The 27,358-nt window shown below is 33.4% G+C and overlaps 4 protein-coding genes across 6 annotated transcripts; all 4 read left to right on the plus strand.

Moving 5' to 3' along the window:
* The first annotated feature begins 6,895 nt into the window (after window positions 1–6,895).
* On the plus strand, window positions 6,896–9,263 carry PDLP6 (plasmodesmata-located protein 6). The gene is made up of 3 exons (XM_028066107.2): window positions 6,896–7,781; window positions 8,596–8,721; window positions 8,792–9,263. The coding sequence occupies exons 1-3, from the start codon at window positions 7,052–7,054 to the stop codon at window positions 8,800–8,802; spliced, it is 867 nt and encodes a 288-aa protein (XP_027921908.1). The 5' UTR covers window positions 6,896–7,051; the 3' UTR covers window positions 8,803–9,263.
* Window positions 9,264–11,689: 2,426 nt separating this feature from the next.
* Window positions 11,690–12,359, plus strand: LOC114179948 (uncharacterized). The gene has a single exon (XM_028066465.2). It carries the CDS (start codon window positions 11,790–11,792, stop codon window positions 12,180–12,182), a length of 393 nt encoding a protein of 130 aa, XP_027922266.1. The 5' UTR covers window positions 11,690–11,789; the 3' UTR covers window positions 12,183–12,359.
* A 1,987-nt stretch (window positions 12,360–14,346) lies between these two features.
* Window positions 14,347–18,915, plus strand: PUX2 (plant UBX domain-containing protein 2). 2 transcript variants are annotated; one of them, XM_028063273.2, is made up of 4 exons: window positions 14,347–14,859; window positions 15,050–15,983; window positions 17,245–17,523; window positions 18,437–18,915. In XM_028063273.2, exons 2-4 carry the CDS (start codon window positions 15,066–15,068, stop codon window positions 18,674–18,676), a joined length of 1,437 nt encoding a protein of 478 aa, XP_027919074.1. In that variant the 5' UTR covers window positions 14,347–14,859; window positions 15,050–15,065; the 3' UTR covers window positions 18,677–18,915. The 2 variants fall into 2 exon arrangements, with proteins under 2 accessions (XP_027919074.1, XP_027919073.1); XM_028063272.2 differs by having other exon boundaries at window positions 14,352–15,983.
* Window positions 18,916–23,763: 4,848 nt separating this feature from the next.
* On the plus strand, window positions 23,764–26,934 carry LOC114178971 (protein TIFY 6B-like). 2 transcript variants are annotated; one of them, XM_028065138.2, is made up of 7 exons: window positions 23,764–24,117; window positions 24,703–24,899; window positions 25,263–25,555; window positions 25,645–25,735; window positions 25,812–26,139; window positions 26,297–26,354; window positions 26,511–26,934. In XM_028065138.2, exons 1-7 carry the CDS (start codon window positions 24,027–24,029, stop codon window positions 26,569–26,571), a joined length of 1,119 nt encoding a protein of 372 aa, XP_027920939.1. In that variant the 5' UTR covers window positions 23,764–24,026; the 3' UTR covers window positions 26,572–26,934. The 2 variants fall into 2 exon arrangements, with proteins under 2 accessions (XP_027920939.1, XP_027920940.1); XM_028065139.2 differs by having other exon boundaries at window positions 23,766–24,117; window positions 25,651–25,735.
* Window positions 26,935–27,358: the final 424 nt, after the last annotated feature.

A 27,358-nucleotide genomic window follows, 5' to 3' on the forward strand; every position in this document is an offset into this window, starting at 1 on the left:
TATGGCTTGTACTACACATATATTAATGCGATTGAGACGCATGTTATTGTAAGCCAGAAGCTTACAAATAAGAATGAATTTCTTGTTTGGCATGATCGGTTGGGTCATCCTGGATATATCATGATGCGAAAAATAGCTGAAAACTCATGTGGACATCCACTTAAAAGTCAAAAGCTTCTTCAGTCCAATGATTTCTCATGTACTGCATGTTCGCAGGGAAAATTGATAATAAGACCATCACCAGAAAAAAAATTAGAAATGAGTCAATCTCATTTTTAGAACGAATACAAGGTGATATTTGTGGTCCAATACACCCACCATGTGGATCATTTAGATATTTCATGGTATTAATTGATGCGTCCACTAGATGGTCACATATTTGTTTACTATCAACTCGAAATCAAGCATTTGCTAAGTTATTAGCACAATTGATCAAGTTAAGAGCCCACTTCCCAGATTATCCAATTAAGAAAATTCGTCTTGATAATGCTGGTGAATTTACATCTCATGCTTTTAATGAGTATTGTATGTCAATTGGAATTGAAGTTGAACATCCAGTAGCACATGTTCATACTCAAAATGGACTTGCAGAATCATTGATAAAACGTCTAAAATTGATTGCACGACCTTTACTTATGAAAGCTAATCTTCCAATGACTACTTGGGGATATGCAATTCTGCATGCTGCAGTATTGATTCGCATCAGACCAACAAGTTATCACAAATACTCTCCTTTACAGTTGGTTTTTGGTCAACAACCAAATATTTCTCATTTAAGAATTTTTGGGTGTGCTGTATATGTCCCAATTTCCCCACCAAAAAGGACTATGATGGGTCCTCAAAGACGTTTGGGAATATATGTTGGATATGATTCTCCATCGATAATAAAATATCTTGAACCATCAACAGGTGACTTATTTACAGCTCGATTTGCTGATAGTCATTTTGATGAATCAATTTTTCCAACGTTAGGGGGAGAAAGAAAGAAACTGGAAAAAGATATTGGTTGGAATGAATTATCATTATCTCATCTTGATCCTCGTACAAAAGAGTGTGAACTAGAAGTTCAACGGATAATTCATTTACAAAAATTGGCCAACCAATTACCAGATGCTTTTACTGACACAAAAAGGGTAACTAAGTCGCATATACCCGCTGCTAATACTCCAATCAGAATTGATATTCCTGTTGGACAATCTAATATAGCAAATGAATCTCAAACACGCCTAAAGCGTGGTAGGCCTTTGGGTTCCAAAGATAAAAATCCTCGTGTGAGAAAAAGGGAAAAAAGGCAAGATGGCCTAATCGAGGGGGTAAAAGTCCCAAAAGATTCTTTTGACATAATCAATGATTCGGTTCCAGAAGAACCTCAGGTACCTGAAATTGTTGAAAATGATGAGATCTCAATAAATTATGTCATGAATCATAAAATATGGAATCGAAATAAAGTCAATATTGACGAGGTTTTTGCATATAATGTAGCAAAGGATGTCATAAGTGACAATGATGATCAAGAACCAATGACAATTGAAGATTGTCGGCAAAGAAATGATTGGCCAAAATGGAAAGATGCAATCCAAGCAGAATTAGATTCGCTTGCTAAACGAAAGGTTTTTGGACCTGTAGTTCGCACACCTGAGGGTGTAAAACCTATTGGGTACAGATGGGTTTTTGTACAAAAACGAAATGAGAATGGTGAAATTGTTAGATACAAAGCACGGTTAGTTGCTCAAGGTTTTTCACAAAGACCTGGTATTGATTTTGAGGAGACATATTCTCCAGTATTGGATGCAACAACATTTAGATATTTAATTAGCCTTGTTGCACAAGAAGGTTTGAATTTGCACCTCATGGATGTTGTTACAGCCTATTTGTATGGCTCTTTGGAAAATGATATTTATATGAAACTCCCTGAAGGATTTAATGTGCCCAACAAAGCAAATTCTAAAAAGGATTATTCAATAAAATTGAATAAGTCCCTTTATGGATTGAAACAATCAGGACGTATGTGGTATAACCGTCTAAGTGAGTACTTATTAAAGGAAGGGTATAAAAATGACCCTATTTGTCCTTGTATTTATATGAAAAGATCCGAGAATGAATTTGCCATAATTGCTGTTTATGTAGATGACATAAACATAGTTGGAACTCCTAATGAGCTCACAAAGGCAATTGATTGTTTAAAGAAAGAATTTGAGATGAAGGATCTTGGAAGGACAAAGTTTTGTTTGGGATTACAAATTGAGTATTTAAACAAAGGTGTTCTTGTACATCAAGAAGCTTATATAACGAAAGTGCTTAAAAAGTTCTATATGGACAAATCACATTCACTATGCACTCCAATGGTGGTGAGGTCATTAGATGTTGATAAAGACCCTTTTAGACCTCAAGAAAAAGATGAAGAACTACTTGGTCCTGAAGTACCATATCTTAGTGCTATAGGAGCACTAATGTATCTTGCTAATTATACTCGACCCGATATAGCATTTGCTGTAAATTTGTTAGCAAGATATAGTTCTTCACCTACAAGAAGACATTGGAATGGAGTAAAACAAATACTCCGTTACCTTAAAGGCACTATGAATATGGGCTTGTTTTACCCAAATGATTCAAAATTAGATCTAATGGGTTATGCAAATGCAGGTTATTTATCAGATCCTCATAATGGTCGATCACAAACAGGATATTTGTTCACATGTGGTGGCACAGCGATTTCATGGCGATCTGTGAAACAAACAATAACAGCAACATCGTCAAATCATGCAGAAATTTTAGCATTACATGAGGCAAGTCGTGAATGTGTTTGGTTAAGGTCTATAATTCAACATGTGCGACAAACTTGTGGTTTATCCTTGGGAAAAATGAAACCAACAACGATATATGAAGACAATAGTGCATGCATTGCTCAATTGAAAGAAGGATATATTAAAGGAGACAGAACAAAACATATTCTTCCAAAATTCTTTTTCACTCATGATCTTCAAAGAAATGGTGATGTAGAGATCCAAAAGATTCGCTCATGTGAAAATCTAGCAGATTTATTGACAAAGTCTTTGCCAAGGAGAACTTTTGAGCAATTGGTTCATAGGATTGGACTCCGCCATCTTAATGATGTAAGTTTACATGAGGGGGAGAAATTAGAAGATGCAAAAAACAATATTATATAGAATGATGTACTCTTTTTCCTTCACTAGGTTTTTATCCCAAAGGGTTTTTCCTAGTAAGGTTTTAACGAGGCACATTCTTTTATCAATGGACACCCAAGGGGGAGTGTTATGAATTAATGGTCGTCCATTGATTTATACAATTACTCATATGATTGATAATCATATTATTCATTACTCTTTATGATGTAATATTTTGTATTTACTATTTGATTTTATATCCTTTCTGGGTTACCATATTGTACCTATAAATAGGACTCGTCCTATCAGTAATGAGACATACATAAAAACAGAAGTTGCTCCCTACTCTCTCATTCTCTATTCTTCCTCTCCTTTGTCTCTCTTATTACCTTTATTTTATAACAATTTTGTTTTTGTTTTGTTTTATCCAAAGAGAGTTTTCGAAAGATTTATAAAGCTAATAAACTCCGTAAGTGGAATGTAAAATGGTAAAATTAGTCCATTTCTATTGATCTAATATTGTAAGTATTAATTATTATTATCATAATAATAATAATAATAATAATAATAATGAATTATTACTAAGTTCAAACATGTAGGAACTTAATATAGATCAGCAAAATGTCTCAAAAGATGCCAATAATACATAATAACTTTAAATTAGAAAATTTCAAAAGATGTACATTTTTTTTTGTTAAGATTTCATGTCGATTAGATATGTGACTAATGCTGCCTGCCCTTTTATAAAGTTTTGATATTCCTCTTTACTTATCAGGTCTAAAGAGTAAAACTATACAAATTTAAATATATTACTTTACTCACTACAAATTATGACTTTATTAAACATTATTTTTAAATTCATTATTTTTTTTTTAAGTTTTTATATGCCCCTTTGGCTTTGTACAGAAGGAAGATGTGTAGTAAATTGTAATGTACAAGTGAAGGTTGAGCTCACGTGTTTGAATGGACCATATTTGTTCAGCCAAAATTAATATTCACGCTACTGAAAATATTTTTCAATTACAATTCATGCTAAAAGATTTATTTTTATTTATTTTTTTAAGATTAAATATGTTTTTATCTCTCATGTGAATTTTGGAATTAGTCTTTCTTCAAAATTTTATATCAATTTAATCATTTATCTTTACAAATATGTAGATTTAGTCTTTCTTACCAAATTTTGTTAGGTTTATTTGACATTTTAAACGTATTTTATGATAATATTTGAATTAACAATAAAGCGAAAATGTATTAAATGGTGTAAACAATTCAAATATTATCATGAAATGTGCTTGAAATGTCAGATAAGTTTAACAAAGTTTAGTTAAAACGACTAAATTCACGCATTTTTAAAATTAAATGATTAAATTGATAAAAATTTTGAAAAAAGGCTAATTCTAAATTTTACTAAATTTTGAAAACACATATTTAACCATTTTCTTCTCAAGTAATTAACTTTATCTATTTTGAAAGGTAATAAATGAAATATTTGAATTAGCCTTTGTGGATGTTTAAGAACGTTAGGTTTCATTGAAGGATCCAACTGCATCTTTAAAATCCCAATTGCAAACACAACCATCGTTTAATTACGTCATCTCATCACAACCTGGATAAATTCACAAGAAACAAAAAAATACATTAAATCCTATATTTACTATTATCTAAAACTTCTGTTAAAAATAGTTTGATACACAACACAATCATTAAATTTTTCTTGTATATACGAGTAAATGTGAAAGGCTTTTTTTTTTTTTTATTATTATTATTTCACATGATGTTTCTCCTCATCTACTGTACCAGATAATAATCTTACTATATTATGATTATAATTGACGTAATGAATTTATACAAACTTTAACAATCACACCCATGCTTTAATTATAATTTTATGTATGTCATTAGATGGAAACTTAAACAATAAAAACAAATCGTTAAATAAAAAAGTAATATGTAGTGGCATTTCGATATTATATTTTTCAAAATGCTCAGTATTTTGTTATTTCGAAAATTATAACAATTTAACTTTTAGTTAATACTAATGTGAATCTTTACATCATCAACTATTTTAAGAATAATATTTAAAATAAATAGTTTTACATTCATGACCTTTATAATTAAACATTGATAAAAAACATTGACTTATAGACGCCTTCCAATTAAATTTAACAAAGGATGAAATGCTTGTGAAGCATTTTTTTTTTTAAGTTTTATAGTGTGTTTGGATGAAATGGTATAATAGTAATTAATTTATTTGGAAAATTTGAATTTCTTTTAAAGAAAATAATGTGTTTGGATAAAAAAATTGAAATTTCTCAAAATTGTGGAATTGGTAATTGGTTAGAGAATAAAAAAAGTCCGATCCAAAAAGTTGAGTCGAGTTGAATAGAAGGTTGAGACGAGTTGTTTCGAGTAAAAGGTTGTGTCGGGCCGACCCGAGCTTAAGGTTTGAGTTAGGCCGAAAATCGAACTAGTTCAAAGATCAGGTCGAGTCGAGCCATTAAGTTGGGACGACCCGTATCGAAGGTTGAGTTAGGTCATCTCGGACTAAAAGTCAACTTTAACCAAAAAGTTGAATTAAGTTAGGTTAGATTCAAAGATAAAATTGAGTTTGGTATAAAATATAAATTAAATTATTTAATCCAAAAAAAATTAAAAATTAAAAAATTTCAATTACTTAATCCAAATTAATTATTTAAAAAATAAAAAAATTAATTATAAGTAATTAAATTATTAAGTATTTCAATTTTTTTAAATCGGAAAATTTCTCATTGAAATACAATATTAAAGCTTTAAATTTTCTGAAAAGCTTTAAACTCGAGGGGTCCAATGCAATTAATATTAGAGATTTATCGAAAAAACTAAATTAGACTGAATTCCGTGGAAACGTTATATAATAGTTTTAAAAACTAAAAAGAATATAATATTTGAAGTAAAATTATAATTATTGTTGTTGTTATTTTCATCTTATCCCTTTCCCCTTTCCACATGGATCACCCATTTGAAGTGAATGTTTGTGATAACATTTAATATCTATTTTTAGATTAAAGATTTAATATTAGTTTGAATTGTAGGTGGTCGTGGTCTAACAGTGGAAGACCGAAATAATTAGGAGAGTGAATGAGTGATGTCGTGAAAAGAAAAGGAATGATATATGCCAAATGTCACACACTCCCATTCAAACAAACTGTTCCTATCAATAACAAAATCCAAGAACCAACATTTTTGCAAATTAACTCTGCTCTGTGCTCTATACCCCTCAATGCGATGTGCACTCTCTTTACACATCTAAATTACAACTTCACCATTTTTCAAAATTACACCTTTTTTACTGCTTCAAATAACATATGTATAAACACGAATGATTAGTAACATGTTGTTTTTGTTTAAAACAGTAGTTGTTACAGGTTGTGTCCATAAAATAATAGCAGTAGTAGGTAAAACTGAGTCCAGCTTTTGGCCTTTGGGTGGCTTTATAGTCAACCATTACCAGCCCCCTTAACCATTTTTTGACTTCAACCTTAATCTGCTCACTACAACACTACCAATACACGTTGCCATTAACTCAACCCAACCTCTTCACATCACAAAAATTCAATTTTTATATCATATTTTTGAAAAATATAACAACACTTATTCAAACCGTAAGAAATCTATGAATATTTTCCGGTAAATTTTGATTATTTAAATATAGTTGTGTGATGTAGCTGTGTATATATATATAAAAAAAAATGTGGATATATAATGTAGACATGCATATGCATAGATTATTAGTTAGTAAGTTAAAGCACATAGCAATCCACTTTTCTTGCTTTTGTTTCCACAATCATAAATAGCTTCTTCTTGCATCAACTTGGTGAGTTCCTTACGTAAATTCTCTCGGAAGCAACCCTTACCATAACAAAAAACTTCTCTTCCACGCACGCACCATGCCAAACCCAACCATGCATCATCTCCTTCTCCGCTTCCTCTTCCTCTTCTCCGCCCTCGCAACCCCCTCTTCCGCCGCCATCGACACCTTCATCTTCGGCGGTTGCTCCCAGCCCAAGTACACGCCGGGTTCGCCCTACGAGAGCACCGTCAACTCGCTCCTCACCTCGCTCATCAGCTCGGCTTCGTTCGCCAACTACAACAACTTCACCCTTGCCGCCGCCTCCTCCGACACCGTCTACGGCCTCTTCCAGTGCCGCGGCGACCTCAACAACGACCAGTGCTCGCGCTGCGTGGCGCGTGCGGTCACCCAGCTCGGCACGCTCTGCTACGCCTCCTGCGGCGGCGCGTTGCAGCTCGAGGGCTGTTTCGTGAAGTACGACAATGCGACGTTCGTCGGGGTGGAGGACAAGACGGTTGTGACCAAGAAATGTGGGCCGTCCGTTGGGTTGACCTCGGACGCGTTGACTCGGAGGGACGCTGTGCTGGCGTATTTGCAGACTCCCGATGGGACTTCCAAGACGTTCAGAACCAGTGGGTATGGGGATTTTCAGGGTGTGGCGCAGTGCACCGGAGACTTGAGTCCCACCGAGTGCCAGGATTGTCTCTCTGCTGCCATCCAACGGCTCAAAACCGACTGTGGGCCCTCCCCCTGGGCAGAGATGTACCTCGCCAAATGCTACGCGCGCTACTCCCAGGGTGGCTCCCACTCGCGCCCTAATAATAACGGTAGCGTAAAAACTGCTCCACCGCGCGCGGTGGTGTGGTCATCCCTTTCGACTTTCTTTCCTAGTGTGTGACTAATCATTTCTCTAACTTTTCATGTTTTAAAAAAATAAATAATTAATTAAACAAATTGACATTGATTAAACAGTTTTCGAATTTCGTTTATATGATGTTACTTCCCACTTCAAAAAGATGGTACGTAGTTGGGTGTGGAAACTGAAAACTGATCTGGCAAGTGGTAACGTGGATTCAAACTCAATTTACTTCCACACTCTGGATTCTTCTTTTCCTTTTACAAGAGAAAAATGTTTTTTTTGTGTGTGTGTGTTACCGTCAAAATATGTTTGAACAGGGGAATAAGAACAGAGGTAAGACTACGGTTTTTTGTTTGATCGTACATTTTTCTCAGTATTTGTGGGCAACAAGGTGTCTATTGTTTGGTTCATTGGTATTAGTTTTTGTCCTAGATCGGAAATTTCCATTGCGTGTAGATTTTGTGTACGAGGGATGGGTTCAGTAGATTACTCGCGTAACAGTTAACTCTGAGCTGATTATTTATCGAAAATTATGTGATTGTCATCATTTCCTCTTTCTAGAACGTATATATGTATCTGAATTTTCTATGTGCTTCACTGCTGCGGTGCTCCTTTTTATAATCTTTATCGAAAGTTATTCTTTAGGCTCTGCAAACGAGGAGAATAAATGATAATTGATACTGGGAATATAAAAGGGAAAAAGTAGATGTGCAAATTTTTGCTTGGTCTACCATGATTTACCACTATTTTAGCAATTTTCTTACTTAATATGAACAATGTAGATGACAGCAACCACAACGATGATGAGATTGAGAAGACACTCGCTATACTAATTGGACTCATTGCCGGGGTTGCTCTGATCATCGTTTTCCTTTCTTTCTTGTCCAAAGTGTGCGAAAAGCAGAAAGGTACGCTTCATATGCATCTAACTCTGTTTTCTTCAAGTGTTTAATTTATCTCTTTATCTGAATTATGCAGGTGGTAAATAAAGAACATAATATGTGCACAGTACTGGGATTGGATTCAACTTTTGCCCTTGCTTTATCTTTCGGTAGTCTCAAATTTCCCTTTTGTAATCAATCCATCTTATTCTTATCTTCTAAGTTTTCTGCTTAGTTCCTTTTATAAAGAAAATACCAGTGAAGGTATAGATAGAAAGATGTTATGGAAAAGTTGTTCCATGAAACAAGTTACACAATGGGTTGCAATAAGGAGAAAAGGCTCAAAGATTCCACTCTCTGTGACCATTCGTTTTCTTGTCTAGTGTCCACCAACGTGTACAAATACTGAAACGCTTTAGCGAAAACTGCAGCATGCATGCTTTGTTATATAGGCTTTTGAAGGGTATAATCAGAGTTTTTCTCTTACTTTTCATGTTAATCACCACCAAGAGCCTTACTTTCGATCCCAAAAGTTAGAATAAGAAAGGTTTCATGAAATTTCTGTCAAATCATTTGCTCCTACTCGTGCAGGTGTTAATTTATGATTTCTGTTTCATCTTTCAATAAATATAGAACCAGATGAGAAAGTAGATGTACACCTTTTTCTTTATCGATCGAGAGTTATTGTAATGATTAGTTTCACTGATGGTTACTTACTTTTTCCTATCTAACTTCATCAAATATTGTGATGATGGCCGAAAAATATACCCTGCAACTATTTTCATGTGATACGTTTTTCTGATAAAGGAAGTACCATCATCACTCTATTATTTTACAGTAAGAAATGGACCATTGTGGCATTAATTTAAGAGAAGGGAGGATTAGATATTTATTATAAGGTAATAATAATTAGAGAAGCAAACAATGTTGATGAAATTGCTCCGGATTCTTCGTTCTTCTCTTCCCATCTTGGTCTAACTCCTTCTCCATCATCGATTGCTTTTGAAAAAGGAACTTATTTTTGTCCTAGTATATGCAATTCTTGGCTCCACTTAACATCATTACTTACTTTACTAACCCTTTTACTAATCTTAATTATGGAAACATTCCTTGTCTCTCTTTTCTTAAGCAGAATATTGGACCCACGACACCATACGTGACAAAGGTTATAAAACCCTGTCGTGTTCATTGTATTTTACATTAAGGAAGTAGGCTCATAAAAATAAGAAAAAACAGGAGGATGATTATAAAATTTTAAACTCAACTACTAATTTTGTATCTTAATATATTGCACAAATAATAAATCTTGTGAAGATAGGCTTTAAGTCATAGTTCTGATATCATGTTATGAAGTACATTTTAAGCCTAACTCAATCCTCACAAAACTGATAGACTTTAATTCGTGATTTTAATATCATGTTATGAGGTGAACTTTAAATCTAACTCAATTCCACAAAATTGACTTGTAAGATGAGATTTATCCTAATTAGTCAATGTGAGATTTCCGATAAAAAGAGAGTAATTATTTAGATAAAGAAAAAGTGTAAATGGTTGTGACCGAAATGACCTATACATCCTATGGTTATCGAGATGAATGCAGCCACGTCAACTACTTTAGTTAATAGTTTAGCCATGAATTTGAAATAATATATTTAGTTTAATCAGTTGTTGCTATGCTTTTCAATTAATTGAGTAGTAGTTAAAAAGGTAATGAAAAAAAATAAAAGTAACAGTAGATGAGAAGATAAGGGAAATGAAATAGACGAAGAAAGTAGCAAAAGTGATTGTAGCATTATAATTTGCATAGCGAACTACGGAACAACTAGTTTTGGCTTGTTGCACCTTTGAAAAAGGATATTGAAAAAGGCGTGTAAAGCAACGGTGGCTTACACTTGCTTCTTCGTTTTTGCAAAATGTCGTTATTGGAAAAGGTAAGATTCTACTTTTGATTACTTCCTATCTCATTTCAAGAGTAGAACACGAAGCTTCTTATTAAGTCTTTTTCGATAATAGTCATGCCTAAATGGAAAGGCCTATAAGTTATACTGTTTCCTTAATTTAAAATTATTTATTACTTTCTTTTAAATATTGTGACAATTATATATTTATTTATTAATTTTAGCGCAGAAGAAAAATTTGGGGATTGATCATGACCTAGGGTAAAAGTAAAATTTGAGGGTAATGTCTCAATGTAATGAATGCTCAAAGTCTCAAGGCGTTTACTTCGTGCACTCCCATAATACTTTCATGCACCCCTCAAACTTTCATTCGGCCTTCAAAGAAGTGACTTGTGGATTAAATTCTCCAGAACAAGATTTTGTAGAACAAATTTTTTAAAATATGATTTCTGAAACATAAATTTTGGAACGTATGAATGTATTTTAGAACAAGTTTATTACATAAGTTTTCAAAAGAAAAAAACTTTCCAGAACTCATAAAATACTTTCTTGAATGAGTTTTCCAGAATATACATTCATGGATTGTGTTTCAAAAAGAGTTCTTTTGAAACACGTAAAATATTTTATGGTAAAAGCTTTTCGAAACAAGTTTTTTTTTTCTCCCTCTGGAGCATTCTCCATCTCTTCTTCTTCCTCCTCAGTGCAGTGGTGGTATAGTGTAGTAAAGTGATGAAGAGTGTTTGAATCTTTTCCTAGTGGGGGTGCAGTTAATAATTTTAAGGATGGATGAAGCAATAGACGAATCTGAATTACACAGCTCTAGTAGTTACTAAAACATCAGCCCAACTTATTTCTGGACAGAGTGATCCATAATTAGAAATTGAATTACCCAATTTAAAAGAAAAACACACTTCATATAGATAGGGAGTATAAGGAGAAAACACGGGGTGCAGTTAGTAAAAGACAAGGCCTCAGTGATTTATGGGTTGGGGAAGAAGTGGGTTACTTAGCGGAGGGTGGTGTGTGACGTGTGGAGCACGTGTCTGCAGGGAGTTGAATGTGAATGCGAAACGGTGGGCTATAAAAGGCTTAATTTGCGTGTCTGTCCGTGGAAGAAGCACCTCTTTCATTGTAATTGTAAAGGAAGAAAGAAGAAAGAAGAAGAAGAAGCATCATCGGAAGCTGAGATCTAATCTAATGGCGCTAGAGTGGGTTGTGCTGGGCTACGCCGCCGCCGCAGAGGCCATAATGGTCATTCTCCTCACGATCCCCGGCCTCGACGCCCTCCGCAAGGGTCTGATCGCGGTCACCCGCAACCTGCTGAAGCCGTTCCTCTCGGTCGTCCCCTTCTGCCTCTTCCTCCTCATGGACATTTACTGGAAGTACGAGACGCGTCCCAGCTGCGAGGGTGAATCCTGCACCCCCTCCGAACACCTCCGCCACCAGAAATCCATCATGAAGAGTCAGCGCAACGCTCTTCTCATCGCCTCCGCGCTCCTCTTCTACTGGCTCCTCTACTCCGTCACCAACCTCGTCGTCAAGATCGAGCAACTCAACCAGCGCCTCGAGCGCTTGAAGAATCGCGACTGAAGCCACCGCAGATAAGTCCGTTATTCCATCCCTCACAAATATGTCTTCTCTTGTTCTGCCTTCTACTTTTGCGAGGAAGAATTCGTTTACGTCGATTTCTTTTTTATTTCCAAATCCGTGTTTGCACCGTGACAGTTATTGAGTTTATTCTAGTGCTACTCTTTTTTTTCTATGCTACTTCTACTTTCGCCGCCTAGGGTTTCTTTTGGGGATTTTCTTATTTTTCCGCTGCGGGATCCAATCGCGTCTACCTCGTCGCTCTATTGTATCGTAGGAAAGCGTGGCTTCGATTATTCTTCGGTGTTATGTGAAATGCGTGCTTATTTTGATTATGCGCGTTATTATCAATTTTATTGCTGTTTGTTACCATGGGAATTGATGCACGTTGCACGTTACAACACAACTCGTCAATTGGAATGTGACAGAACGAAAATTGTCAAGTTTCAAACCTCAATTTGTTAATTTTTCTCCGACAAAATATGGAGCTGTAGTTGGATTTTGATTGATTGAATTCAGTTAAGTATAAGGAGTTCGACCATCTTGCTATGAAATTCTCTTTTTCAAGTGCGAGAGCTCATAAATTAGGAATGGGATCTCTAACATTGCAATGATTGAACCTCGCATGACCCTTAAGAATCTTAGGATTCATTATACCCAAATTCTATGTAGGCTTCAAGTTTTAGCTCTCGAATTTTTATTTTGTAGAAATTTTACGATTGAAGAGGTAATGAGCTATATCCCCACTTTTGAATATACCACTCGTTTATCTCTGCTAAACTAAATTTTGTTCCGGTGTTAGTTTTATTTTAACTCTAAATTCTTTTTTGGTACACTCTATGGTATAAGCTGGTTAATGTTAATTGTTAACATGCATTGTTCTGTTGCGTGCTTGTCCCCATTTTTGACCAAGTGGATATATTCTAATCCTGAAGGTGAGGCAACCATCAGAATCTTGCTCTGTTAAAGTGCTTTGACCTGTTAACTGTAATGCTCTGCGATCTTCCTTTGCTTTATTTTCTTTAATATATTGCTTTTCCATATCTTTTGTTGTCTTCCGCTAAAAGCTTCTTAAATGCTATACTCAATAATCTAACAATATATCAAATTTGAACAAGTTACGCGGCATGCTTTTGGATTTTTTTTTTTCATAAACACTTTTAAAGCCTTCTGAGACTAGAAAAAAATAAAGAAATATATATATAAAACGTTGGTTACATAAATATATCGATGTAATGTGCCCGGCAAAGCAATATTATCTAACCTAAAAAATCTGAGGGAGAGATGCCCTTAGTTTTAAGTCGAAGATTTCTTATTTCTTGTTTTGGCGTGAATGGTGTTTGATGGCCATAAGTTTAACACAAGGTAATTGAACCTTTTTATGTTCATTAATTTGTTTCTTGTGAACCAGAGCATGTTCTGGGCTAAAGACTAATCGTTGCAAGCATTAAGATCATTTACAATGATTTACCGTCCCAAACAAAGCATTTAGCTTGTAAAAAAATGTTTTTCAGTTAAATAAAATAAACAAAAGCTTTGTTTACTTTTAGAAGACATATGTGAACAAAAGATAATTGAAAATCATATCCATTAGTTACTAATTTAACTGATTATTCTAGTTTTAAGAAAGTATTTATAACTTTTTAATGGCGTAAAGTAGAGAAAATACATGTTTTTTTTATTAATTACAAATAGTAAATTGGGTGGTAATTATTTAATATTATTCGGTTCCCGTTTCAACAAGGTATTTCTATCATTTTTTAAGTTTGACAGTTTAAGAAATGATTAAAATGAATATTTTAAGTTATCAATTTAAACTCAACCATTCTCAATTTTAAGAAAATTTTTCATACTTTTTAAATAATAAGACATAAATTTGATTACCATTATTTTTGAATTTTTGAATTTTGAAGAACGAATTTATAACATCTTTTAAAATTTTGAGTTTTAATAAAGCAGTTGCAGTAATTTAATATATATATATATATATATATATATATATATATTGTATTAAATTTAAATTACTATTTCAGTGTCAGTTACTTTTAAAGTTTCAATTAGTAATATGCATGCCGAATATAAAACTTATGAAATTTGATATAAAGTTCATAGAATTTAAACAAACAATTAATTTAAGTATCGGATGCTCCTATTTTAAACTATTTAAATTTGTAATAATTAAACAACTAAAACAGCAAATAATCACTGTCCAAAAAAATCAAATCAGTGAAAAATAAAATAAAAGTATGCATTACACAAGTACTAACTAAATTAACTAATTTCTTCAACGAAGTGAATTAATTAATTATCTATAGAAAACATTTTAGATTGGATAAGTCATAGTAAGTGTGTGTAACCATGTCTGAAACAAGTAACATATAATTATTTTAATTGAATGAACACTTCTAATTTCAAGTTCTCTGTCTCCTTTGATTCAAACATACACGTGTTGCGAAGAGGAAAATAAATTTATGTCTAAAAGTCACTTAAACGCGATTATCTTTTATTGAGAGACCCCTAGAACTGAAAAAAATAATAATAATAAAAATAGGGCGAATGTCTCAGAAATTGATGTTTATGAGGTGGCTCAACCTTATTGGACAGTTTCCTCATAAAGTTAACACGGTGTGAAGTCAACCCCAGCTTCTACACATTCTTGTCTTCTGTGTTTTCTTGCAAGGTTCTATTTTTTTGTTTCCCTGTTCGTTCGTTCTTCTTCTTTGTACCCACTAACGTTTGTTCAGTTTCTTGATTAGTTGTGTATCTTTTATATTCGATCTCCCCAAAATTCATCGTCAATTTACGCGATTTCAACCCACTGATCTCTTCTACTAACCCTTCCCTTTGATCTGTTATTGTATTCCATATAGAATTTTGGTTTCAGCCATGGGCGACATGAAAGACAAGGTTAAAGGGTTCATGAAGAAAGTGAACAACCAATTCTCCTCTTCATCATCTGGAAAATTCAAAGGCCAAGGAAGAGTCCTCGGTTCTTCTTCTACACCCGCCGATTCAAATCCTACCTCTCGCCCCATTCCTTCGCTCAACCCTAATTCCAAACCTTCCTCACCCAATCCCAAACCCACTTCACCCAATCCCAAACCCATTTCACCCAATCCCAAACCCTCGCCCCAGAATACGGAGCCCAGTAGAAGCACCGAGAAGCCTCGCAAAGATGGTGATGGGTTTGACCCGTTTGATTCTTTGGTCACTAATTCCAACAGATCGAAAAACGGGTATTCACTGAACGTGTTTGAATGTCCCGTTTGTAAACAACCTTTCGGGTCCGAAGAAGCTGTGTCTGAACACGTGGATGATTGTTTGAGTAACCTTGTTCAGCGTGAGCCTATAGGTGATGATGGAAACGGGGTTTCAGAGAGTGAGATTGGGTCTAACACTGATGGTGAATTGGAGGTTTGTGTTGGGACTTACATTTCAGGGAATCCATCTGAGGGATCGGTTGATATTATTCTCAAACTGTTGAGGAATATTGGTAGGGAACCTGAGAATGTGAAGTTTAGGAGGATCAGGATGAATAATCCCAAGATAAAAGAGGCTGTTGGTGACGTTGCAGGGGGAGTTGAGTTGCTCAGTTTTCTGGGGTTTGAACTCAGGGAGGAGAATGAAGAGACATGGGCAGTGATGGAGGTTCCCACAGAGGAGCAAATAAAATTCATCAAGAAGGCAATTACGTTACTGGAATCACAACTTGTGCAGCAAGCACCTCCAAAGAGAGAGGATTCAGCGTCTGCAAATTCTGCGCAGACGAGTGTGAAGGTTGAGCGAAAGCCAGTCGACAGACAGGTAAAAATGTGTTGATAATGCTTCTGAAACGGCGCTATGGAGAAACTAAGTCCATTATCTGATCCTCATTTGCTTTTAACAGAGTGTATTGCATTAAAGTCTAGACATTATCCGTTTTTTGATATGTTTTCAATTCGTATTCTGGCTGGAAACTGTACTTGGGAATAGAATATGTTGAGGATCTAGAAAGCCGCTGTTTGGTTTTAATGTCATTAACTGGATTAGGAACATCAAACAGCAGAGTTAAGAAAAGGATATGAAGCGTGTAATGTCATTAACTAATCATTTGTATTGAATTTGGTCTCCAACTATAACTTTCATGCATAAAGTTGTAACCTAAGATTTCTTTGTTATCCTCATGTCTTTGCTTGTGTTTCTGGACGTAAAAGTTACGGCCTTAGGGAATTGCATGTTGTTTTAAGCTGATGGATATTCTGAAAATTAGGGTTGATAACTTATCTGCCGGTTTAATTAATTTTTATCATTTGAGGTTGATAGAGTAAGCAGAAGGCAGAGAACAATAATCCAGAGTCTTCGTTAAAAAAATTCATTTCACAATAGGAAAAGGATAAGCAAAACTACTAAATTGGGCAAGCTATTATAATGGTGCCCAAGTTTAAACACCCCCAGAGAAACCCTTCCTAATACAATAATTCAAAAACGAAAAATCGTGTACGATGTTTAAATATTTTACTTTTTGAGTTTGTCTCTATTGTTTTTCGAAACTGACTGCATCAGTTTTGATTTATGCAAGGTTGAAATTTACCTTGTGTATATCTTGCATGCTATATTTTTAATTTGACTCAAGTCAGGCATGGACAAATAGGATCCAAAATGTTATTTGTGAAGCCTCATAGAACTTTAATTTTTTTCATTTTCTCCAAGCTAATATAGCTTTTGGAGTGCCTGCAATAAACTGCTGACTTGAATGCCAGTAATTTTCAGTCCTTGTTTTAGTTTTCTATTTGCTTACTTAAAGAGGAAAGGCAGAGAGACAGAAAACCCTAATTTAAAGAAGGATATACTTTGTTAATTTCTGGCATATATAAATCAGTTGCAGAATCTGTTAACTGTGTGTGAATTCTACGTATTGTTCAAGTACTTCCATATGTGCATTAGTTATTATTCTGCAAAGCTCTATTTATGGACCATCACTTTCTTGTTAGTTTGGCGCTTTAGGACTTTTAACAATGATGTAATCGTAATGGACTAATTTTATATTGAATATGCTGTTTTTTCCCATTTAAAATGGCTCTTATAGGTGAAGGTCTTCTTTGCTGTTCCTGAAAGTGTTGCAGCTAAAATTGTGCTACCAGATTCCTTCTATAGCCTTTCATCTGAAGAGGTGAGAAGAGAAGCTGAGTTAAGGAGAAAAAAGATTGCAGATTCTCAGCTTTTAATCCCCAAGTCACTTAGAGAAAAACAAGCAAAAGCTTCCAGGAAGAGATACACAAAAACTATTATCAGAGTTCAATTTCCCGATGGAGTTGTACTTCAAGCTGTATTTGCTCCATGGGAAGCAACCACTGCTCTCTACGAGGTTTGTCCTTTGCTTACTTGATTTGTTCAATTTTTTTCACGTGTTTTGACCTAGACTTTTTTTGTCCATGTAGTGACATGGTAATGTATCAAGTTAACTTTACTTCTGGTTCTAAGTGATTCACACTGGTATCTTAGATAGATGTCACTTAACTGCTCGACATGAAACATTTAGATAGATGTCACGTTACTGCTCGGCAAGAAACTTTTCTTAGAAACTGCGAACCTTTTTTTGCTATGTCATGTGTAACTTTATTGCTTCTAATTGAGCATTCTGACAATCATAACCAGTAATCTAATTTGGAGCTCTGTTTTCAACTCAACTTTGAAAATTTTTAGTTGCAACGCAGGAGTCTCCCGGTCAACATTTTGAAATTTACAATTAGATGATTACAATGTTATGTTATGTCTCACTGATACAATACTATAGCAAAATAATAGTAATCTAATTTAGAGCTCTCTTTTGAACTCAACCATGGAAATTATTCATTGGAAGTACAAGGTTCATTAATGCATATTATAGCAAAACACAGGTAATGTATTTTTGATATTTGTGTTTGCACTCAATCATGGAATTTATTCATTGCAATAAAAAAGTTCTCCGCTTCCTATTTTGCAAGTGATGGGCTAACAGTAAGCTAGGATTTGTTCCTCTCCATGCAAGAGGACGCACACCTTAACTTAAAAGCTTAAAAGAGCTAACGTGTTTTAGTTACAATTAGATTTTTACGATTGCAATTTAAACACACGTCTCTAATTGGATAACCTGGCCTATTTTTCATTGGTAGGTAAACGCTTGTTGCACATTTTGAATGGATTTTGACCATTTGTTCTGTTTTCGTTCCCCAGATGTTTTGTCTTTCTGTTTATTTTAAGTCAGCAACTGAGAAGTTTTCTTTTTTGACATGTAATAGTTTGTCAGCTCAGCACTAAAAGAACCAGGTTTGGAATTTGAGCTAATGCACCCTGTAGTTGTCCAACGGCGTGTGATCCCTCATTTTCCAAAAGCAGGGGAAAATCCTAAAACAATAGAGGAAGAGGACCTGGTACCTTCAGCTCTAATTAAGTTCAAGCCATTGGAAACAGATTCTGTTGTTTTCACAGGTCTCAAAAACGAATTGCTTGAAATCAGTGAGCCACTTGTTAATAGTTAAGCAATTAGTTTTGTATGAACAATATTTTTGTTCTTTCCAGGGTTCTTTTAATTGATGTGGACATATATACAAATTTTTATACTCATTTTTAGTTGACAATTTTCTATTAAACTGTCATACTTTGATATATCTCAGTACAAATAAATCACTGTGAGGAAGCAATTCATGAGGCATTACTGCCAAACTGGGTCTAAGTGGTGGATAATTATAGAGTCTTCCCGTGCTTTAATGTCGATTAATCTCTGTATTTTTGAGTTGGTCTCTATGTTCTCGATTGTTTTTACTGTTCTGATAATGATAATGTTAGTTCAGGACCCAAATACAATATCTTTTTTTGTCTGCATCCATCAATAATTGGGAGTGAGACAGTCCCAGAATACAACATCTGTTTTTGCTCTGTTTTATCCCTCTTTTCTTCTTTTTTGCATCAGCAGACAAACACATCAACGCCCATACATGCATCCACCACTGTTCAATTCTTCACGTGGATGGCGGGACACACTTTCTCTAAATATTTATATATACATGCTATCTGCAAGAAGTAATGCATAACAAACACTATTCATTATGGAAAAGTGATGAAAGACCAAAGCAAATGATTGGAGTAACTGAGTATTATTAATGTACCACTGAACAATTATCAAAACGCATGTCATCTGCATCTCCAATTCTATCCAGAATAGTAACCCTAAATTCAAAACATTCTGCCAAACAAACATTCCCTTCCCACCCATCCTTCTTAACTTCTACGTATAAATTTTTTAGTTAGAATATTCAAAGTTCACTCTCCTTTATGCATGGTAAGAAAAATCTAATCAATGAATGTATAAATGGATGCCAAGATGAGTTCAGAAAAAATACATATATATTTTTAAACATCAACATTAGTGATAATTAGTGCATTATGGAAACATAACATGGAAACATAACCAAAAAACTCAGTAATCAATGCATTATGGAGATGAAGACATAAACAATACTAAAAAACTCAAGCAAAGAATCCAAATTCTATTAGTTTTTAATATATCAATCCAATTAAACCAATAAACATATATAAGCAAAAAAAAAACAACTAGATTTATATTTTGTATTATGGTGCCTACCGCAGCCCCTGGGCAAAGTTTTTTAAGATGACATTATGAATTGATGATGCATTTATATGTCTTAAAAACAATTTTCTTCCGACAAGTACTGCTACCATTGCGCCAGCTATCTTTTCTTAGATAGTATTTGTTTTAAGTGTAGAAAAAATATTCTTAGTAAGAACGTGTCCGAAATGTTTTAATAAATTATTATCTATTATAATGATTGTCACATTTGATTGACTTTTGGAACATTGAACATTGACAATTATGAAGGTGTTTTATTATTAATGAGGAAAAAGTGTGATTAGGTGTTGCAATACCAATGGTAGCCACTACCATAAGTTATGGTGTGCCATTATTTATGAAGGATGTTAATTGTTGTGTTGTGATCACCACCAAATAAAAATTACCAAAATAATTAATTGTGGTTATTCGTGACCACTGCCACTAGCCAACCCTAATGGTAATGGTAGGTTTCTATTAGTAACAATGGATGATAATATTAATATTCTTTTGAGAATAACATATATGTTGACCAAAATTATTTTCATTAATCAATTAAAATGATTTGTTTTTAAAATGTATTGCTTTTGTTTTAAAATTTCAATTGTGTAATTGTATGTTAAAAAAAACTTATATTAGAAGGTTGGTGGAAAAATGAAGTGGTTGACAAGGTAAATAAAGTATTCAAAATATATTAGGAAAAAACGTGTTGGAATTCTCTGAGTTGTATAGGATTAAATATGTATTAACATCAAGTAAACGATGATAAGTCTATAAACAATTTTTTTAATATCAAATGTAATTTGAAATAATAAATACCTTATAGGTATTGTAATCCTTTATAAAGAAATAAAGTTTGATAAAAAGTTTGAAATCAAAGCGTAGGAAGAGAATATACTTTTAAGTCATGGGTTTCATAACAAATGAAAGAAGATGAAAAGAAATAAGTATTTTATTATTTTTTATTTCTTCATCAATGTATGTGTCAACTCATACACATTTATATATTTTTCACGTTATGCCAATGGATGATGAAAGATTCTTTCCATCTTTAGTGAAAGTGACACCACATTATTAACAAAAAAGAAAAGAATATTTTTATTTCTTTTTAATAATTTTAAAATGTCGGAAATCAACATCAATCATACATGTGGTGATTATTTTTTAGCCTCGTTCTTCTTCAAAATAATTATGCGACCTAGTTTTATAGATAATATACATGTTTTTGTTTTCTTTGGTTTGTTTTTCGGTGTGGCTTCTCCATGTTCTTCTCTATCTTTTTTGCCCTAATCAAACCAGACGTTAACATTACTATTTGTATACCGATATTTCTAATTGATAAAAAGTTTATATGAAGAATTATATCATTAAACAACCAAATTAAGATATAGTATTTTTTTCTTAGAATAGAAATAAAAATTTGATATATATAACTTAAAATTTATGGACTAATCTATACAATATGAGAGTTTGTTATTACATATACAAATGAAATATGAAAAGAGTATAAATATTTGTTCGCATTTCTATTATAATATTAAAGTATTATAATTTTAAAAAAATTGTAAGGATAAAAATTATGAATTATATGATTAATTTTTAATTAAAGAGTAAAAATGATTAATTTTAAATTGAGAAGTTGTACAATCATATATTTTATTAAATAATTACTTTGAATTAACTACAAATTAAATAAAATAACACTTAACAACCGATAATAAAAAGGTATTTTTATATAACAAAATATATACAATAAATATTTGTTTGAGTCCGCATTTTGATCTTAAGAATTTGATACACATTTAATTATGCGAATTTATAAAGTTTTAAGAGTCATATTATCATATGAAATATTGATAACATGAAATATTATAAGTGTTAAAAAATTTTAAAAATTATAAAAATATGAGAGATATAAAATATATATTACAATAAATACTTATTATTTTATTTTATTCATATACTTACTTTTTCTATATATAATATAATATAATTGAATATAAAATTAAATGATTTTACATCACTTTTTTTAAATAAAGTTACAAATATTGATCTGATTATTTTTTATTTTTAAATGTAAATTTAAATAAGGTAGAAACTTAAATAAGTGCATACGTATACAAATATTTATTACACAAATATTTATTATGTATATAACTTATAACATAAAGACGACAAATGTAATATTCTTATTTATAACATATTGAGCCGGTGAAAATATTATTTGGATTTTTTATTAAATAACTTTTAAAATAAACAAATAGGCTTCTTTATTTAGTTTTGGTGAGGACAACGTGGGACCGCTCCACATGGTTTCGTTCCCATTGTTTTGGTCATTTGCTTTACTCATAAACCATTGCATAAAAATAAATCACACACGCCATCAATATATTTTTGTTTAGTAACGTACATAAAATAAAATATTACTTTTAACATCTTCTACGTAATAAGTTGTAAAAAGTTTTTAGGAAAATATTTATAATTATGGAGTATGGTCACACCTTTTTAGGCGATGAAAACATTTCTTTTATTCATAATTTCTACTCTTCACCTATTACTATAACTTTATATATAATTTACATTGAGCTAATTCATAAACTTATAAACTATACAATCTCACATTCTATATAAACTAAACTCACATGGCGGAGTTAAAAAAAAATAAAACTAGTGGTAGATCTGTGTAGGCGATAATTTATTTATTACAACATAACGCACAAAACACATATATCAATGTACACATGCACTTTTTTTTTTTTCGCAAAAAAAAAAAGAAACTGGCACAATATAATAAAATTTTTGTTTTGTTTTTAATTTATAAATAAATGATTTTAGTAGCTTTATTTGTGTCACCTCCACACGTGGTCACAAGGGAGTTTATATGTGATGGTTTACTAAAAAAATATATAAGATAATATTCTTAAATATGATTCACCATGTTAAATTTAATAAACTAAATATCAAATATTGTGAATTATGTTTAACATGCAATTGTTGAAGTTGGTAATGATTTGGTGTTTCTTTTGCCTAAAGCAATGCATGGACACAGAGTTGTGACTGACAGAGAGATCCACAGCAGTGGGTTAAGGGTTTGAAAAATATAAAACAGTTTTCTTAAGATTTCTTTTTTTCTAGAAGACATAAAATAATTAATATTATTATTTTTAGATCCTTTTTAGGTTTGAAGCAATTAGTACTAAAAAAAAGGTTTAAAAGTTTTTCTTAGATCTAAAGTAATTGGTACTAAAAAAGAAATTTTGATATTAATTATCGCAATCTTTTGAATGTTCTTTCTCCAAAAACATATTGAAAAAGTAATATTTTTTCCTTATAGGATTGTACATAACATTGTCTCAATTAATTGAGTAATAAAGGTTTATATTTATCTTTGAGTAATAAATCAAACAAAGTCTCAAGATAGTAATCGCTGTTGAGTGAAATGATAATAAAAAGAAATAAGTGTGCAGAAAAAAGAAGCAATAGTTGTGCATTAAATGAGCTTCACTCCCCAAAATGGTTGACTTTGATATTTTAAATAGCATTAATTAGCTTGTGAATTTGATGTAATGCCACACTAGATTAAGTTTTGTAACATTAAGTGATTACCAAATTTGGAGAATTTATATCACAAATTTGTATGACATTTTTTTCTCTTGGTTCCAAAATTTATAAGATTTGTTTTTTTTCGGTAAACTAAAACTATGAACATCTGAGTAAACCACACGAATCAATGAGATTGGAGGAGAAAGAAAACACATTGCTTTATTCTTCTTCGGTGCAGTGACACGAGTTCAAGTCACCCTTGCGTGTCGTACACACGTGCGCTATTCACCAGGTGTCAGTACATAACGCTACTGTCACCGACACAGTCTCATAGGTTCTTCTCCCTGTGAATCAATCCCATGATTGTGCACGTGCTCTTTTACCGGTTCATCCAGTCACTCCACCGGATTACCGGTAAACCAATCTCCTTTTATGACCCGTCTTTTCTTTTCTTGTAACATACGATTAAACGGTTAAGATCTCACGAAACTCGTGTGAAACACTACCCCATTGGACTCCCTTTTTCTGATGCAGTTAGAACCTTTTACTTTGTTCTTCTTTGTTTCTCTGTCTCTCTCGTTTTTCTTATTGTTCTTGTTCTTGTCCTTCTGAGTAAGGAACAAGGGTTGCTTCTTCCCTTTTGTTTTCCAAGGAAGAGGATTTTTCCAGCTTTTATTTTTTTTTGAAAATTTCACTGGGTTGTGCTTATTGTCTCTGAAATGGAGAGAGATTTCATGGGTCTCAACTCGAAAGAACCACCCACTGCGGTGAAGGAGGAGATCAACGATGATGGCTACGAAGACTCTTCTGGCATGTTTCAACTTTTTCTTTCATTTTTAAATTTCTATATTTCATTGTTTTCTTGCAAAGTTCAACTCCTTCTTGGGAATTACCATCCGGGCTTCTTTTTTCAATTTCTGGGTTCAATTTTTACTCCTTGATTGCATGTGGGTTGATTTATGTTAGAAATTTATTTTCGTGTTCATAGATTTGCTTGGTTATAATAGTTTTTCTTTTTCTTTGCTCTTTTTATAACTGTACAAAACTTTCCTTGTGTATAAATCTTTTACCACCTATTTATTAGGAATTCATGAGTTAGATTTTACTAGCGGAAATAATTAAGCTGTGACTATATTTAAAGTAGTGTATGAGTGCGTTGTGAGGTTTTCAATTTGGGAAAAGAAATCGCTGTCAAGTTCTTACTGGTTTTGTTGATTTGGGTGTGCTTCTAAACAAAGATACGTAGAGAGATTTTCACATGGGCCATTAGGTCCTAATTGTGGTACTTGTTTTAATATATGTTTTTGTTTTATCCCTTAAGGTCTATTGGCCAATTAACTGAGGTTTAAAGTCTGTCTAGCTTATGTTGATGGCGTTTTTTGTGGGTATGTGTAGGCTTCACAAAGGGTTCCATTGCACAGTGGTCTTTCTCGAACAAAGTATCCTCCATTCCAAATTTGATGTCTTTCAAGGCTTCTCAGGATGATAAGACTAAGAAGATGTTGTCTGGTCCCATAACAGCTGGTCTTTTATCTATCTTAAATCAAGATGCAATTGAGTCTAGTCACAAACGCTCTGCCGGTGAATCCCAGGTTAGATGCTACCTTTTCCCTGTTCCTCTTTACATTTATTTAAAGTTCACAAGTTCTTGAGCCTTAAATGAAATTAAAAGGGGTATAATTTGTTTTTGGGGCATTATTATTTGTATTTTAATTTAGGTCAACTATGAAAATTAAGAGGATAGCCTTTCATGTCTTTCTCCTTCTCTTTTATGTAAAAATTTATAAAAATCTGGTTTTGCTTATAGTTGTCCTAAGCCCTTTTGGATCAGAACCTAACATGTGATTGTTGTGCAATGCATGTTGTTTCAACATCTAAAATCCAGTATCAGCTGATGTCGATTTTGCCTATTTTGCCTTTCCATCCATTGATTGTTTGTTATTTCAACTATTCAGAAATCTTTCAATCGCGATGGGCAAGGTGGTCCTCATTTTTCGCTGACTCCATTTCCAGTACAACATGATGCGAATTCTGTGCATCGTCCTCATGATGTGAAGATGTTTTCGGTTCCCAATCAAGCAATTTCAGTTTCCATGGGGAATCCATTCCTGAATAATCATTTTGCAACTGGTGGCCAGAATATGAATGGCACTAGTGCGAAGCAGCCATTACTTGGGGGAATACCTGTTTCTGTGCCTCATTTAGTTATTCCCAACGCTGGTGCTGTTGCTGGAATGGTTGAATCATGGTAATTTTAGTTTTATCCTTGAATTGAATTGTGTGATGGTAGTATACAATACAAGCTTGTTTCTGTTTTTGATTTATGTTGTTTTTAAGTAACAGTGTGAAACCATCTCCGCCTTCTGCCCAACTTACCATCTTCTATGGGGGAACTGTAAAAGTGTTTGATGATATCTCTGCTGAAAAGGTAACAATATCGTGTAGTATCTATTGATCAAGCCTTGATTGTGGTTAAGCTTTTAAACGGGGCCATTTTTTTACAGGCTCAAGCTATCATGTTGTTGGCTGGAAGTAGCGTAGCTATAGCTCCTAGCATGGTCCAGCCAAAAGTTCACGCGCCGGTGCCGGTCTCGGTCTCGAAGTTGGCTGCTGCCGGCGACGGTGTGGCTGCAACTCAACCTGCAAATACGCCACCCGGCTCTGGCATTTCAAGCCCTATATCTGTTTCTTCACATAGTGGAGCACAATCAGGGAGTGGCTCAACCAGCACTGATGAATTTCTTGCTGCTAAAACAACTGGAGTTCCCATCACTCCTGTTAGCATTGTGGAGCCTCCAAAGATAGTCACTGCAACCACTATGTTGGCATCAGGTATGTTGGTGCAGACGATGCTTCTTTAGTTCATCTTCATTTGTGTGTATTGATCTCTTTCATAGGATATTTGTGTAGACTTGGTCTTGAATTCATCTGTGTTTGATCATTACACCTCTTTCAGTTTAATCATTTCTACAAACCACATGTTATGCAGCTGTACCTCAGGCTCGGAAAGCATCCTTGGCTAGGTTTTTAGAAAAGCGCAAAGAAAGGTTAGTTCATATGCATTCTTATTTGGTTCTGCGTTAAAGATTCTATAGATTTGATTCAGCTGAAATCAACTCTCCAACACATAACCAAAAACACATAACCAAAGCACTTACATGGACTTTCAATTATTTATGAGGTTTCTGTGTGTGGTTTTGCAGGGTGATGAGTGCAGCACCATACAACCTGAACAGGAAGTCTGAAGAGTGTGCACCTGCATAATTTGGTGGTGCTATCTTTTTCTGCAGGAGCTGCTACTAGTACTGTCTCGGCAATGCAAGGATAGTTGCCGGCACCTTTAGGAAACTATTCCTGAGAAACAATATTCTAGTAACCTCAAAAATGTTGTAAGCTGTTATTTTGGTTTATCACAATTTATGCTGACATTATTCTCAAGTACCAGACTTCGTTCAGTTCATAGATAGGTTATTACCATAGTTATTTTTGTGGTGTAGGGCTTTTACCTTGTTATTTCAAAGGTTGCTTGAATTTTAGGTTCCTACACTGTAGCATTGGACAGCTATTAACTCACACTTTACATTTATGGTGTAAAAGCCCAGTTTATATATTTATTTATATTCTGTACTTCTTATTTCTTGTTTCCTTTTGTGAAAAAACCTGTTTTTTTTTTTTTTCACGGAGCACTGAAGAAGGTAGATATGGTTCATTCATTGTCATGGGGAATAGTGTAACCCCAAATCTTCAACATAAATAAGGAATAAAATTAACCACAAAAGTGAAATGACAATCGAATTATTTAAGCCAATTCTTACTATAGGAAATATATTAAAATTTCATTTTCTTAAAACATAGCAATGTCATTTGGTATATTAATTTGCATCTTAAAAGTTATTTATTATATACAAGTATTTGAGATCGCAATCCAAACGCATTTCAAACAATAGAAATGAAAACTGTTAAAAGGTATTAATTACTAGCTGGGGGAAAAAATCGGTGTTAGATTCTAGTGTAGTTTATTTATGATTTTTGCTATTATTCTTCTACTATT

This window comes from Vigna unguiculata, chromosome 3 (assembly GCF_037176805.1).
Source record: "Vigna unguiculata cultivar grain cowpea cultivar isolate G323 ecotype 2 chromosome 3, ASM3717680v1, whole genome shotgun sequence".
NCBI classification, from domain to species: Eukaryota; Viridiplantae; Streptophyta; class Magnoliopsida; order Fabales; family Fabaceae; genus Vigna; species Vigna unguiculata.